The 16,978-nt window shown below is 34.2% G+C and overlaps 1 protein-coding gene across 3 annotated transcripts in view; it reads left to right on the forward strand.

The window, feature by feature from the left end:
• RGS12 (regulator of G protein signaling 12) overlaps window positions 1-16,978 on the forward strand; it is a 253,779-nt gene that overhangs the window by 113,306 nt on the left and 123,495 nt on the right. The window contains exon 1 of one of the 3 annotated variants that reach the window (XM_056802368.1): window positions 491-1,097. The exons of the other annotated variants lie outside the window; for them this stretch is intronic. Within the exon in view, the coding sequence (XP_056658346.1) occupies window positions 1,044-1,097 (54 nt within the window). The 5' untranslated portion in view covers window positions 491-1,043. Of the gene's footprint in view, window positions 1-490; window positions 1,098-16,978 lie in introns of those variants that run through there. 3 annotated transcript variants of the gene reach the window in all.

Consider the following 16,978-nt stretch of genomic DNA (forward strand, 5'->3'; position numbering starts at 1 on the left):
TCAATAATTATTCAGGTAGTTGTCATTTTTGTAGCATTTAACATTTTGTAGTATTTTGTGGTTTTGGAGCATTTAACATTTTTGAAAGTGTTTTATTCACAACAACCTTTTGAGATTAGGTGGGGCTGGCATTATTTATCGCCATTGGCAGGTAAAGGAATTGAGGCTCAGAAGAGTTGTTACCTATTTGTAGTCCCATAGCCACTAAGTTGCCAAAGTTGAGTCTCAGACCCAAATTTTCTGACCATCAGGACATTGTACCGTCTATTATGCGACTTTGCCTCCAAGTTTGTAGGTCATTCTCTTGTAACAATTCTTCAAATGTGTTCCTTATTTGACCCTAAGAAACTATGCAAACAAGGAAGGCATTTTTAAAAATTGTAATACTTTGACAGATAAGGGAGTAAGGAACACCTGAAGCTTTTCTTTCTTTTTTAAAAAAGCACATAATAACTATTTATGAAATCCTAAAACCGGTTACACTAGGACCTGATTCATGACTTACCTACTTTCCATTTATATCAAATGTTTGGAATCCTGTCAAAATGGTAAATAGAGAATGAAAAGAAGTAAGATGGTTTTTTAGTAATGTGTCAGATTTTACTGGCTGGCACTGTGGAAACCTTGGCATATGGGAAGCTTTTAATAGAATCATCAGCAACTGTAATTAAGGTTGTGAACTGCACCATTCTACCAAAAACCAAATTCTTTGCAGCTGTTGTTCTGACTGAAAAATTACCCCCATCAGCCCAAGTTTTATTCTTCAGATTTGTTAGAGGAAATACTTAAAAATGATATCACAGCATGATTTATGTAAACTGATCTTTCTCTTTGTGAGCAATAATTGAGATCTAATCTGAATCTCCAACGAACCACTGCTCCATGCAGTGTCCTGTTGCCATGGGTAACAAAAAGGGAGTAAAATGGAACTTCATATGAAATGTCTTTAAACTTTTCTGACATGTACAGACATGGTGTGGTGTTAAATAGTATAATTTAAATCTGGGTGTCTGGTGTAGCAAGGAAGATCTTCTCTCCTTAAGATGAATTTAGGAAAAGAGTTATCAGATGAAGCTCAGCCTTCTTATGACGAACAGGTAAGTGATTTGGATTACTTTATATTAGCTAAGCATCATTGTTGCAAACAAACTTAGAAAATACTTTATAGGGTTGTGATTCAGTTACTCCAAATAATATATATTTAAAAATTAACATATGTTTATAAGTATCTTTTTAAAAAAACTGTCAAACCTAGTGAATGCTTTTACACAAAATTTAATTCAGATAAGGAACTCCATGCAGAAGTGATCTGACTGTAGCACTTAATTTCCAGAATTATTCTGAGGTTTCTTGATACTCGTACTTATTAACAAAACATAATCTTCAACTGGTCTCTAATCCATATTGTTAAAATTATAAACCAGGACTTGTGACATAGCACATGCCTTGCTTTCTTTTCTTTTTTATCCTATTTTCCCCCTAAAATTATTCTTTGAGCTGAAATAATAGTATATAATATTTAAAAAAGATAAAGTGAATTAAAATGCATTCTGACTTTTAGTAATTAAAACCTAATTGCCTTTGAATTTAGAATTTCATTTTCTGTCTGTTGTTGAGTAGATCACATAATGTATAAGCCATGATTGATTTTTACATGTACTTATGGAATTATTTTATAGAATATGTGGTTTTTGAGAAGGAGATTTTGGTTGTTTGAACAAAAATAATTCATTTTTATCTTATGTTTTTTTCTATTTTAATGTAGATGAGATGTAATTGATAAGGAAAAGATAAATTTTAATTCCCTATAAAATATATTGATTAATCACTAAAATAAAAGGTATAGTAGTCATACATTCCATCTCTTCTAGAAATTATTGTATTTTAATACTTGTTCTGGTTTTTGTTAAAAATCCTGTAGGAAGTGTGAGAAAAGCAGTTTAACATTTTATGTTTGACTGGTTTGGGTGTTGGATACATGAAAATTGAATCATAGCTTTTTTTAAAAAGAAAGAAAATAATAAGCACAAATAGTTCCAGGCTAGGTTTCAAATTGCATTTGTGTAGACTAAGCAAACATTTAAAATGCTTAAAATAAACTATTTTGAAAACTATTTACTAATAAAACTGACCAAAAAAGACAAAAAATTTGCTTTTACTGAAGCACAGCATGTTAAAAAATCAAACATGATATAAAATTTTCATTGATAGTTTTATTGTGCTCTGCTGTGCTGAGATATCTTTTTGTTAGTTTATTTATAATATTGCTGTGTTCCCTGTAAACTTTAATTTTGGTAATAATATTTGGTTACAATATTTCCTTTATATAACCTATTTATATAAGCTTTTGATATTTACAAAAAAACCATTTCTGTATCATATTTAATTAGTGTATAAAAATTAAATATATTTTCCAAATGACAAGATAAATGTTATTTAAAACTGTGAATTACTGTTTGGCTCCAAGTATGTTGGTATATGTCAACATTTTGTAGTGATTTTTAAGATCTGGCAAATAGAATATCAATAAAATTATATATGTATATATGTATATATATAACATAGTTCAAGTAATAGAAAATTGAAAATCAGCCAAAGACTTCAATCTATCACAATCATTTCTGTCTAGATTTTGGATAGGAGATACTATTAAACTTAGTGAACCCACTGAGCAATTGATTTGTGTCAGTCTTGCATTTCTAACAAGTTCTGGGAGATGCCAAATGTTTTTTTTAAACCTTCTTCATCTTGAAATGGAGAACTTCTTAGTCATTATGATAGTGTTTTACCAACAAGACTAAAGAAGTGTAAAGGATATGTTTGTTGGAAAGGGAGTGTGGTGAAGTGGATAAAGATTCTCTTCCAAAGCTAGGAAGATCTGAGTTCAAGATCTGTCTGTGACACAGACTGATGGTGTGAACCTGAGAAAGTCATTTAACCTTAATGCTCTTGGTAAAACTCTATGAGATCTTAAGTTGCAGAGATGGTACTGACCCAAATTAGTTAAGGACAATTCCTCATCGTCTTAGTTTCCTATATTAATGAAATCATATGTTCAGTCTCTAGCCCTAAAAGATAACTAATTTTTAAAAAAGATTTCAACCAATGAAGATTATTAGGTTGTCTTATGTACCTGGCCAGTAAGTCATACATATTTATTAAGCATTTACTGTGTACCAGACACTGCCCTAAATTCTGGAGGATATAAAGATAAAAGATAGTACCTGCTTTGGGGGAGCTCACAGTCAAATGGGGAGACAACAAGCAAACAATTGTGTACAACAAGCTGCATTCAGGATAAATTGGAGATAAACAGCAGATGACAGGCATTAGAAGTAAGGGGGGTGGTAAAGATTTCCTGTAGAACATGGGATTTTAGCTGAAACTTGAAGGACTCCAAGGAAGCCAGAACATAGAGAAGAGGAAGGAGAGTTTTCTATGCATGGGGCACAACTTGTGAAAATGCTGGGAGTGCAGAGACGGAGTATCTTGTTCAAGGAACAGCAAGGAGGCCAGTTTCACTGGATTGCAGAGTGTGTGAGGGTTGTGTAAGGTGAAATAAGAATGAAAAGATAGGGAGTGGTCAGGTTATAAAGAGCTTTGAGTGCCAAATAGAGGATTTTATATTTGCTTCTAGACGCCACAGGACCAAATTAATTGGCCAGACTTTGCACTAATATTAGATCCAATTTAGGTCACTTTTAGAATTTATATCAATATATGTCAAAGCCAAATAATCAGTTATATTATAGCCATGGCACCATCAGACTGTTTTCTTGGGTATCAGTAACAAAGTAACAGCATGGAGACGTGAATTATCCAGAAAGGATTACATTTAAAATTGACCTTATGGAAATTTTGTCTTTCATGTAGTTTAAACTAGCATTTGTCCTGTTTTCAGTTGAGCTATTTAGGTTTCACTGCTTAAATTTTATGTTTTTTCTTTATTTTAATTTTTTAAATATGATGGTACAGTATAGAGCAAAGAGCATTGGATTTGGAGTTACGGAGACATGGATTAGAATGCAGACACTGACACTGGATCACTGTGGACAAATCACCTTACCATCCTGAGACTCAACTTGAAAATCATTTATGCAGTCTATTGCCTACCCAGTGCTGTGCATAGTTTCCTCTCCGTTGTAAAATGGCTTCTATGGTCATACATCTAGAGCCAGAAGGCACTTCAGTAGGCATCTGTTCCAATCCCGCTCCCTGACCCATTTTATACATGAGGAAGCAGGCTCCAAAAGTGGGAAATGACTTCCCCAGTCACAGGTAATCGGTGGCAGAGCTACTGTTCAAATCTCTGTGCATTGCCCCAGACTTGGGAGAGGAGAAGGATGGCAATATATGCACTGCCTGTCTCATAGGATTGCAGAGAAGAAAACCCCTTATAAATCGCCGAGGGCCTCTCCAGAAATGGAGGGTGTGTTCTTCATACTCACTGGTTATAGGACCTTGGGTTTTCAACTTTCTTCTAGTAAGCTTGACACTATAATAGAATGAAGTAAGCTGAGGTAAAAGGCAGTTTAGCTCATGAGGTTTCTCTTAGTATATCCATTATATATCGGCTAACTACTTGTTAAGTCCAGACTGAGTTTCCCTAGATTAATCAGAACCCTGGGCTGTGGCAATGTGACTATCCCAGGGTTATCAATGTAAGTTTACATATTTCTTTCGGGGTCCAAATCCTGCCTCTGATGCCCAGGACATGTGTGTCCTGCAGAAGTTTCTTGTCTTAGTTTCCTAGAGTATAAAATTGGGCTGGACTTGTATAGGAAGTTTTGTGATCAAGGTCATCTTCATTTTACTTTCAAGGCTTATTGAGTTAAATTTCATGAAGAGACTTAAGAATTAATCTCTTTCTTGACATTTCTCTGCTTATGTCTTTATATTGATTGGATTTTGGTGCTTTTATTGATCTATGATCTCTTCTGTGCAGTAGCCCCTCCAACAATGTGATTCTTCCCATATCCTTCTAGAATTCCTCCAAAGACGATCTAGCTCATGTATTAGTAATCTTCCTCTGAGATTTAAAATATCAGATCAGATTATTATTAAATTATTAATTGCAGGATCTAGATTTCTTTTTTTAGTTCTGATTTGATTAGTTTAAAATTATTTTTAATTGAAGCACTTTAAGCTTTTTGGTCACTGAAAACTATTTAAGTGCAATTCATATTGTTGATGGTAAAACATTACACAATATATAGTTAGCTTCTTATATTCCACTATTGCTCTTAGGTCCACTTGGAACTAAGTAAGGGAACTTTATCATTTTTTTTTTTGGTATGATTTGTCCATGACTCATATTCTCTTCCTATCTTATTTGTAGAGTTTGAACCTTATGGTTTGCATGATAGAATCATAGAGTCCCCATGTCTAACTCTTTCCTTTTATAAAAGGATGAAAATGAGATATGAAAAGAGGTTGTGATTTGTCTAGTCTCACAACTTTTAACAAAGCCAATACTAGAACTCAGAGCTCCTAACTCCTAACGTCTGTCTCTTAAAACAAAATCCTTACTGACAGAAAAGGAAGGCAAACCATAGAAACTACTTATAGTCATGACTTGTTTTGATTTGTATGTGCAGCTAAAGAGATAGGAAATAGTATACCTTTAGCTAAATAAAAAAAAACCCAACCTAATTATTTTACAACAATGTGGATAAATGGGTTAAGAAGATAAATATTACCAATCTATCTTATTAGGTAATTCCTTTAAGAGTAAAAGCATTATGCCTTGCATATGGCAGAAACTAAATAAATGTTTACTGAATGAATGGACATATTTAGTAAAATCTTATATATCTCTAGTCTGTTTTGAAATCTTCATTTGGCAATGTCAAATGAAGTAAGTGGATGTTACTGCACTGAGATTTAAATGGCTGCTGATAGCTGTTGTTTACCAACTCCAAGGTTACTGTGCAAAGCTTGAATGATTGTGGTATTCGGCAATGGAAATTGGGAATGATTAGTGAAGAGAAATACGTTCTTCATCATTTTGTTTTTCTGGTATTTAGAGATACTGGAAACCTAGGGAATAATAATCTGCACAGGATATTGGCAAACCAGAACATGTCAAGAGAACAACCAAGATGATTCTCTAATCCATAATATTGTAACAAAGATTGTTTTGATTTTCAAAATGGGATGAAGAAGCTTGGTATTGTTGGAAAGGACAGTAGACTTGGAGTCAAGAGACTGAACTTTCAATTCAAGTTAGGATGGGAGTTTCTTTGCTCTATTGACAACATTTCCAAGCTGTATGACCAAGCACAAATAGTTTTTCTTCCCTTCGTCTCAAGTTTCCTCTTTTTTATAATGAGGGTAATGAGTATAGCTCGTTTGTCTTCCAGTATTGTTGAAAAGAAAGCAAGTTTTAAACCTTGAAGTTCTCAGACTTGTAAATAGTTGTTAGGTGGATTCCAGAGACTACAAACCATTGATGCTCATGACAATCCGTGGCAACAGTCTAGGAAATATTATATTAACTGAAAAGTTTGAAAACATTTGGAAATAGAAGTTATGACCCTAAGTTCCTCATTTGCAAAATGAGGGTATTAAATTAGAAATTCTATCCTTTCCAACTCTAAATCCCATCATCCTGAGAAGGTATCATAGGTTAACTAAGGACATACCATTCTCACAGATTATACTTTTTCTGACAGAGTTACTTGCCGGGTATATTAGAGAAATGCTGTAGACCAGTTCTTGACTTTTTTGTTATCATGGACAATTTATGACATTCTGGTGAAGCCTGTGAACCCTTTCTCTCAAAATAGTGTTCCTAAGTGCATAAAAATGTAACATGGGATTGTAGAGGAAACCAAGTATATTGAAATACAATTAGCAAATTATTGGGATGGCAGAATTGGGATTTAAAGATAACTGAGATAGGCTGGCATGTTGGTTTGAATCTAACAGTATTTAATAGAGATTGCAAAATCTTGTGCTCAGTTAAAAAAATCAATGATGTAAGTTCAGAATAGGGAAGATGTGGTAAGACAATAGGAATTTTAGTTGATAACAAGCTTAATATGAGCCAATAATTTGATGTTATATTTTATTAATATAAATATAAAGTCCAGGAGAAATCTGACTGAAAAAGAGGCTGAAAAAAATGAGGATTGATAAGCAAGAAAGAATATAATTGCAAGTATTAAATCAGGGTGGATAACCATGTGTAGTGATTGGGGTGGAGGTAGAGGGAAGCCAATGTAGAAATGTTAATTAGAATAGGACCAAGGGAGTACATAAAATGCTAATGGATTGTGGCAGTGTAGAAGAGTCATAATAAGGCCCCACCTAGAGGAGGTGAATTTTGACTATATTTTACAGAAGTGAGGAAGATGAATGGGTAAAGAGGATATGGTAGGGAGGAGGGTAAAAATATCTAATGACACAGAGAAGATATTGAGTATGTTTTATATGGAATACAGCAAAGCAGATGAGACATGCTGCTTCAGCAAGTGCTAGGAACCTGATGAAAATGATGAGATTAAAGAGATGAAAATGAAAAACAAAACAACACCCCCCACACCCAAACAGTCTCTGCCCTCATGAAGCTTGCATTTTACAGCAACTCTGTAATTAGAAATTTATATATTTAGCCCCCAACACCTACTTATCAAAAATAATTAGTTGTTTCTTCACACTTGTCTTGAAAGAAGCCTGATTACTGCTACATAGGAGTTCAGTCATAATCTTTATAGCAAATGTAGATGCTTTGAGGAAGCAATCTAAAAGAAGGTTTGAGATAAACCTCTCTCATCCCCCTAAAACAAAACAAAAAATTCAGTGTTTCATGATAGTACTGAAAGGAACCTTAGGCATCATATGGTCAAATTGATGTTATAGCAAAGAAGCGAAAACCTGGGAAAGAAGAGATGATTTTTCCTGGGGCACAAAAGAAGGGTTATTCAGTTTTTTACCAGAATCGGGGCTAAGTTGAGATGGAGTCAAAAGGAGCTCAAATCACCTAGATCCCAGACTATCAGAGCTTGAAGAGATCTTAGTATTTTATATAATTTTCTCATTTTGCAAAGGAAAAAACAGACTGAAAGTCAACAGGGATTATAATTTAGTTCTCCTGACTTCTAATTCAGCATTTAGCCAGGGTGCTGAAATATAGTGTTTGAGGCTCTAATCCTTCCAGAAGAACTGTTTTTGATTTCATGACTCCAAACTCTAAGCTAAGTGGAAAGCAAGGCCCTTCTAGACAACCCCTTCCTCCAAGCTTCATCACTTCTCACCAATCTGAGTTTGAGCATCTTCAGAAGGCAGAGCTTCCAGGGAAAGGAAAATCCTGGTGATGGAGGAAGCATAGCAGTCCCCAGGTAGGCATGGAATTCCATCAGACGGCTCCTTCATATTTAGGATCCTAGGAGAGTAAATTTGGATCAGAAATGGACCTTAGAGGTAATCCAGCTCACTCATTTTAAAGGAGGGGAAACAACTAAATGATTTACCCAAGATCACACAGCTAGGAAGTATCATGGGGAATTTATACCCAGTTCTTCCTGACTAGGCCAAGTACCTTCTTTTACTACCCCATGCTGCCATTCCCCAGCCTTCTTCGGCCTTTAACACCCTTGTAGGTGCAGAGCTAGGAAGATGCAGAGTACTTTTAGACTAGGGGAACCATTTTCTCCTCTTTGAGGCAACCCAGATCCTGCAGAGACTGGGGATCCCTGCGAGGCCAAGTCCCCAGACTTCAAATCTTAACAAAGTTTGAAAGAATGAGGAGGACAAAACTTTGTTCTTGAGAGGGAATAACTTTCTAGGAGAGGCAGTGAAAAATTTTTCCTTCCTTTTACCTACCTGCCCCCAACCTGAGGGGATACAACATGGATCTCCCCCACTCTCACCCCCATCCCCCAGGGGTGTTAGCAGTTAGGGGAGTTGTGACATGTCTGCACTGAGGAGTTTGGTTTTCTGAGCCAGAAGCAGGATTTGGTCTCCCTCCCCATTTCTAGGCCAGGTCAGAACTTGGGTTCTATCAGCATTGGCCTCTTCCTTGAAGAACTTTGAGAGGCAGGACCATCCATTTTGAGTTCATTGTGGTACATGATGTAAAATGTCTAATGTCTGCATCCTGTCTCCTTTTATAGTAACTCATGTCATCATTTATAATATGTTGCTTTGCTCTTGTATCTACCATGCATCTTTCTTCTAAGTTTTTACATTCTTCTCTAATTTATGTTTTCAGATATATTAAACACTGAATTGTTCAGTTCATTATTTCTGTTCTAATCTCCTTTTTAAACGGAACCAATTATTTTCAGTGATTATTCCTTTATGGTATAATTTTAGGTTTGGGTCAAAGTGTGCAATCTTGATAAAAATATAAAGAACCACTGGATGGTGATCATCATTATGATTGCTGTAATTATTTATAGAGCTATATAGTGCTTCAGAGTTTACAAAACCCTTTCCTGATAACAGCCCAAAGAGACAGATGTGAAGTTTTATCCTCATTTTACAGATAAGAAAATTGAAATAATAGGAGTGAAGTGACCTGTCCTTAATAATACAATTAAAGTGTTGTGGTCAGAATTCAAATCTCCTGATTCTAAAACCCAGTTCCCTTTTCATTATGTGATATCTGTCAAGAAAGGAAATGACCCAAGAAAAATGGAGTTTGAGGAAGATTTTTTAGCAGCTGTGGAAATTATCTAATTTATAAAGAGGGAAGAGTATTACTGTGATGAAGTGATAAAGACCCAGACTAGAGTTGTGGCTATGGAATTTGAGAAGAACAAATAGATGGCTACCATAGAGAAAGAATTACAAAGAATTTGGTTGAAAAGGAAAGAAGTTGAAAATGATTCCAAAATTTTAAGTTCAGAGAACTGGAAGAGTGATATGCTGTTGACAAAAGTGAGGAAGTTGGGAAACAGTAGAATGGAAATGATGGGTTTTGTTTCTGGACATGTTAAGTTTTGGTTCTAGAGGGACTTTGAAGTGGAGATAACTATCATAATTGAAAATATGAGATTGTTGGATGTTAGGATTGAGTGTGATACAATGTTCTGTACACATTAGGTAACTAATTCTTTTTTATTTTTGACTGGCTGTAGATTTGAGAGTTATCTACATACAGATGGAATTTTATTCTCCTACCTGAGTGGGTGAGTGTTGAAGAAAAGCAGAGGGTCAATACAGTATGAAAAATTACGAAAGTTTTAAACAGACAAGATAGTTATATTTGGCCAGAAGGAAGACAGTATCAAAGAGAAGTCTCATTGGTGTGCTAAGGATAGAAATTACATTACAGAAAAGGAGGGAATGTGTAGGGAAGAAATGGAAGTCATTAATATAAACAGATGCATGAAATATTTACAAATGGAAGGTAGCCCAATAGTAGTATGATAGATAGAAGAGGTTTTTTTTTTTCAATTTGGAAAAACTCAAGTAGTTTGAAGCCACAAGAGAAGGAGAAATTCAGAGTACTAGAGAAGGATAGGATCTTCATAGGAAGAGGAATAGAATTAAGAAGGAAGGATTAATTTTCAAGAGCTAGGACAACATTTCAACCACTAATAATCCTTCTGGTTAGAAATAAGTATTCTGCCTAAATCTCTTCTAAATCCTATTATACAATCCCCAGAAAAATAGGTACTTTATCTTCTCACTTTGACTTTTATATAGCATCCTACCTCCTTTTACAGTCACATAAATCATCATTTGAAATATGCTGCTCTGTCCTTACACCCACTCTGCATCTTTCTACTGTCCTTTTGAAGACCTACAATTTTTATTTTTTCATAAAGCTGGCATCAAAGGATAGGACTAACACCAATTGAAAGGCAAATCACTATTTATGTTGAATCAGTATTTATGTATGTATTTATATTTTGGAACATGAGTAACTTTTATTATTTTAGATTTTTTAAAATGACAAATTAGGATTCTTTAGTGTTGGTTAAGTTCCCTGTTTTAGCCTTCTGTGTATTGGACTAATCAAGTTGGACTGATTTAATCTCACCTCTTTGGCTTATTTCTTAAACATATAATCTACCTATGAGACCCATATATTGATCAAGGCTTTCCTAAAGTTGAGTGTAGACAAGTGCCTGTTTACATACTTATAATTACACCAGTTTTTAAAACTGTTGCTTCCATAGTGACAGTTCACTTATCTTTCAATATGTCATGGATCCTAAAACAAACTTTTGAAAACCTTTTTCCCTGACTGATTCATTGATTTGGAGATGAAAGAAGCCCTCAAACTCATCTTATCCAACCTTTTTATTTTAGGTTTGAGGAAACTGAGGCCTAGAGAAATTAAATAGTTCACCACAACAAGTAATAGATAGTGATATAAGACCTCTGATTTTAAATGTAGCATTCTTTCAACCATACCATGCTGCCTTCCCAAATCAAGTTGTGCAATTGATTTTTCTTACCCCCCAATTATTCAATAAACATTTATTTTATAATTAGGTGGGTATACACTCACTTTGGCTTGGGTATTGCACATTTACATCAACATTAACATCTACACATCCTATGAAACTTTGTCTATACACTTCTATAAGTCCTTCATAGAGGGTGTACACAAGGCACTGGAGACCTTCCTTTGTATCTTTTAATATTTTATGGTTACCAAGTGCTGCATAATCAGCTCACCTCCTTTTCTAGTCATACATATTCTTGATGAAGCTGCTTCTCATGCATAGGACATTGTTGGTCATGTGCTGAAGACAGCTGATAACCCACCATGTCTTTCAGTTGTTTTGGGGGTATTCGTGATTTTGATTCTTCTGAAATTATGGCTTTCCTTGATTGGTACTTGTATAGCATACTAGGTGTGGGGTAAAACCTCAAGGTTGTCTTGTTTTATATTTCTCTTATTATTAGTAGTTTGGAACATTCTTTCATATGATTGTTAATAGTTTTAAAGCCTTCTTTTGAAATTTGTTTGCTCTTAATCTTTGACCACTTTTTTGGCTTCTGGTTCTATATATAAATGTTAGTTGTCTATCTTGATACCAAACCCTTTAAAGATTTTTCTTTTCAGCCATTCAACTGCTTACGTTCTTATCCTAAATATACTAGTTTTGTTGGTACAGAAGCTTTTCAATTTTATATAATAAAATTAGCTATTTTATCTTTTGTAATTTCTTCTATCTCTTGTTTGCTTAAGAATATATATCTTGTTTCCATAATTGTGAAAGAGATATATGAGCTGCTTCTCTTCTAATTTCCTTTTTTATGACATGAGCTTTAATATTCAATTTTGAATTTGTGGAGTATGGAATAAATATTGGTCTAAGCCTATTTTCTGCCAGTCTGTTTTCTAGTTTTCCCAGCAGTTCTTATCACTTAGGAAGTTCTTTCCTAAGTAATTTGTTTTGGGGGACTTATCAAACACTGAATTATTGAGTTCTATTATTTCTGAGTTTCCATTATCAGATCTGTTTCGTTGATCTACTCTACTTTTTAACCAATATTAAATGTTTTTTGATAATTGTTGCCTTAAATTATAGTTTGAGGTCTGAAGTACAATTATGTTTTCATTCTTAGCTTCTTTTTTTAGTATTTCCCTTGATACATTAGATTTTTTTTTGGTTGGTCCCAGTGAATTTTGTTTCTGTTTTTGGAGTTTCTGCAAAGTATTTCTTTTCTAGTTAGGCTTTTATAGCATTAAACTGTAAATTAACTTAGTAACTTATCCATGAGCATTCAGTAGTCTCCCAGTTATTTAATTTGTCCTTTATTTTCTCACAGAACATTTTGTAATTCAGTCTATACAAATCTTTTGTGCATTTTGTGCTTTGGTAGGTACAGCACTCTTTCTGTCATATCCCACCCCTGTATCCAACAAAAACCCTGTGAGCTCCATGGTGCCTTGTGCAATGCGGAGGAAACGAATCTTGAAATTGAATGCATATGGGGAAATGAAAAAGTTAAACAAGGCCAGAAGAGACATACATTTAAAATCTAAGGTTTTCCTTAATTTTATCAGGCCAAGAACATTTTGTTTTAAAAGATTTGCTATATATTAAACTGTTTTCCTGTGGGATTAGACTTGTACTCCAAATGCAGTATTTTGCTCCTGAATCTGAATGTCTCATAAAGAATAGAAATGTTTTGTTTGAAAGGAAGAAATCTTGTTGACCCTTACTGGCACAACCATAAATGGTATTTAGCACTCTGTGATACAAAGAGATATTTCCAGGAAAACCACATTTCATGTTAACTGTTTATCACTTGCTAAAAAGTTTAGAGTTGCCCTTTAGGTATTCTAAATTTCAGATAATATAGTGCTTATTTTTGTGCAGGCATACACGCCTTGGGTATCACTGGAAAATACCAGTTTCTCATACATAGATTAGGCTAATTATGGTCATGTTTACATTCTTATCTCTAAAAGAGATTTGAGTAATTATTCACAAATTTAAAATACATATTTATAGCTAACATTTTTCATATTAATCCGTAGACCTATTTCAGTCACTATAAAACCTAGAGACTACGAGGTAGATAAGCACAGTAACTAAATTTTTTTCATTTACCCTTATTTTGACCATTGAGCTGTGCTCTTTCAATTTTATTTAAACTTTAATAAACTTTTTGCTTTCATTTGAGATTATTTAAACTTAGAGGAACTCTTTCATTTCAGTTGAACATATTCTCTCCTAAAATAAGTCCATTTTTATTTTGTAAAGTCCAAAAGAGATGTAATTTGTCCCTTGTCTGACCCCAACACATTTGATTATTTTTTTAGTCATTCTCTTTGCAAGTTGTAACAATTATGCATTATGCAATACTAACTCTGCCCCTTACTGGGTCCTACTCTTTTCTTTGATGTTGGACTCACTCACTTTTTCAATTTTACTGCTTGTTACTATACTGTAGTACAGTGCTATAAATAATCTATCAATCCTTTATCCACTAGTCTGTTCTATTACACAGATCATAGAAATACTTCATTGCAAACAATAACAACCCTATGTTCATTTCGTCTAAAAATTAATCATTTTCCATTTTTCTGTCTCCCATGTTTTACAGAATCATAGTCACACAAATGTGGGGGGTAGTGTTGGTAGAAGCCCTTAATCCCATTTTAATCCAAATCTGTGTCTAAATAGGAAGCTATTCTAGAAGAGGCATTCTTAATTTGGAGTCTGTGGAATTATGGGTAGGTTTATTTTGAAAAAATTCATCTTTCTTTTTACTAACTTTAACATATTTAGCATTTCCTTCAATTATGAATGTAGGTAATAAACTTTTTTTTTCTTTGAGAAGAGGTCCCTAGGTTTCACCAAACTACCAAAGGGGTCTAAGATGCTTCTAGTGATGGGAAACCAATTACCTCTTGAAGCAGACCATTCTCTTTTGGGGGCACACATGTTTGATGGAATTTTTTTTTCATTACATTCTATCCTTTTTACAATCATAGAATTTAGAGTTGAATTTTGCTTCTAGTTCTGTCCTCTGGGTTCAAACAAATAACTCGAATCCCATTTTCCTCGCACAGCTCTTTAAAAATGTAAAAAGTATTATCAAGTGCCCTTTACATCTTCTCTTCTTCAGGATAAACATCCTGTATCCCTTCAACCAAACCCCTTCAATATGATTTTTTGTTCTTTCACTCTCTTGGTTGTCTTCCACTGGATGTCCACAAATTTGTCAATGCTTCTCTTAAAAAGTGTGGGATCCAAACCAGCATACTAGTTGAGATGTGATCTCATGAGGGCACAGTATTTCTTTAATTTGTATTTGGGGGAATAGATTGTGAATTTAGAAGGTTGGAGAGAAAAGAGTGTAAAAAGAAAGAGTGAGGGGAAGGCCTGGAGGTAGGGTGAAGAAGAGAGAGATCTTTCCATGAACCAACTAGGAATTCATGAAGACAAAAAAAAGCACTTATCAACATAATATCAAGCTCTCTATATATTCACAATCATTAAACATTGTCCCCTCTGCTGATCTCCAATGCTTATTATCTTTGTGAATATTTAGCAAAATAAATAAATATACAGTAAAAATAATGCTAGATTTAAAATACTAGATTTAATACAAGATTTAAAATAATATTAGATTTAATGCTAGTAATACCAGTATTTAATACTAGATTTAATACTAATTAATTCTAGATATTACTAGATAATACTAGATTTAAAAACTAAGTCAATATGTGGCCCACAGGGACCTTTATGTATGGTTTAGTGGCCCCCATTTTAAGTTGATTTTGACACCACTGTTGTAGAAAATGGTCCTTCAGCTGAATCATAAAGGAAACAAAAGATTCTGAGTAGTGGAGGTGAGAAGGGAGGGCATTCCTGGCATAGAGGGCAGCCAGTGCTAAGGTACAGAGGTGGGAATGGAGTATCATGTGTTAGGAACAGTAGGAAGCTTGGTTTGACTTCTATATAGGTGTAATTAGTAATGATTCTGGAAAGGATGGTTGGGAACAGATTGTAAGGATCCTTAAAAGCCTAACAGCAATTTATATTTGATCCCAGAGGCAACAGGAAGTCTTTGTTGTTTACTGAGGGATGCGTGCATACATGCATGTGTGCATGCATTTGTGTGTGTAATATGGTCAGACCTGTACTTTAAGGAAAATCATCTTAGTAGCTATGTGAAGAATGAATTGGGGTGAAGAGAGACTTGAGACAGGAAGAGAAGTTAAGAGGCTTTTGCATTAATCACCTCTTGCAACAGGCAAAAGGTGATGAGAACTTGAACTAAGGTAGAGGCTATGCCAATAGAGAGAAACGGAAAAGATGCAAGACATGCTGTGGATGTAGAAATGACAAGATTTGGCAACTGGTCTATTGTGTGAGGTTATTTAAGAGTTATCTTAAGAGATTGTGAACCTGGTGGCTGAAAGGATATTGGTAATAAGAAAGTTCACGAGAGGGGGTTTGTTTCGGAGAGAAGTTAATGAGTTCTCTTTGGAACATGTTGGGTTTGAAATGTGTCTGGGGACATCCATTTTGAAATGTTCAATAGGTATTTGGAGCTATAGAGGACTGGAACTCAGGAGAGAGATTAGTCATGATGCTATTATTTTCTGCCTTAAGATGTGTTTTTTTAGTGATAGGGAAAAAATCTACAGTTTTCTTCTATATTTCTATAAAATGAGTAGGATATAAGCCATAGGTTTGGATATTCTTTTAGTAGTTGTATACACTGAAAGATACTTCTTAATAAATTACTGCTAGCACTTGAAGTTCTTGATTATCTTTGGAGATCTGCTATTATAGATATGACCCAGTCTGACCTTGATTTACTCTGCCATATTGGGTTCAGTGGGCAATGACTGTAGTAAGGCAAGATAATGATTTTTTTTTATAAAAGGGCATTTATAACTCCTGTAGTATGGCTAATTTACAAATATATTACTTTAATGAAATGGTTTCTTAATTTTTCCGCAGTTCATATTATGTGAATGAATTCTCCTGTAATGGTTTTTAAAAAATTAAAATCAGGAAAACTAGTTGGTTTTTTCCCCCTGGTACTTTTGAACTACTTGAGTCAGTTCATGGTTATTAATTTAATTTCATATGATATAGGAATTATTTGTCCAATGAGATAATGCATGTAAAAGTTCTTTATTAATGTCCTATCCAAGTATAATATTAGCAGTAGTTTGACATAAAAGGGTGTGTAAATGTGCTCCATATTAATTGATATGCTACATTTTCCAACATTAAGTTCTGAGCTAAGATGAATTCAAAATTGGCCTCAGTAGAGATTGTTTTCATCCCATAAGTTTGTATTCATATAAAACACTTAAAACTTTTGTAAATATTTATTTTAAAATAAAATCTTCACAGGACTTGTTTTATCTAGTCTTGTAACCTCCCACCATGGGCAAATCTAGACAAGTTTCAACTGAACTATCAAGTTTAAAAAGCTGAATCCTTTGGGGAAATGTTGATTGTCTAAATCTTACATATAGCAAAGCTAGAAATAAGATGTTAAATTTCTTTCAAACTACATGTACTTGGCATAAGAC

Source organism: Monodelphis domestica, chromosome 6 (assembly GCF_027887165.1).
Source record: "Monodelphis domestica isolate mMonDom1 chromosome 6, mMonDom1.pri, whole genome shotgun sequence".
NCBI classification, from domain to species: Eukaryota; Metazoa; Chordata; class Mammalia; order Didelphimorphia; family Didelphidae; genus Monodelphis; species Monodelphis domestica.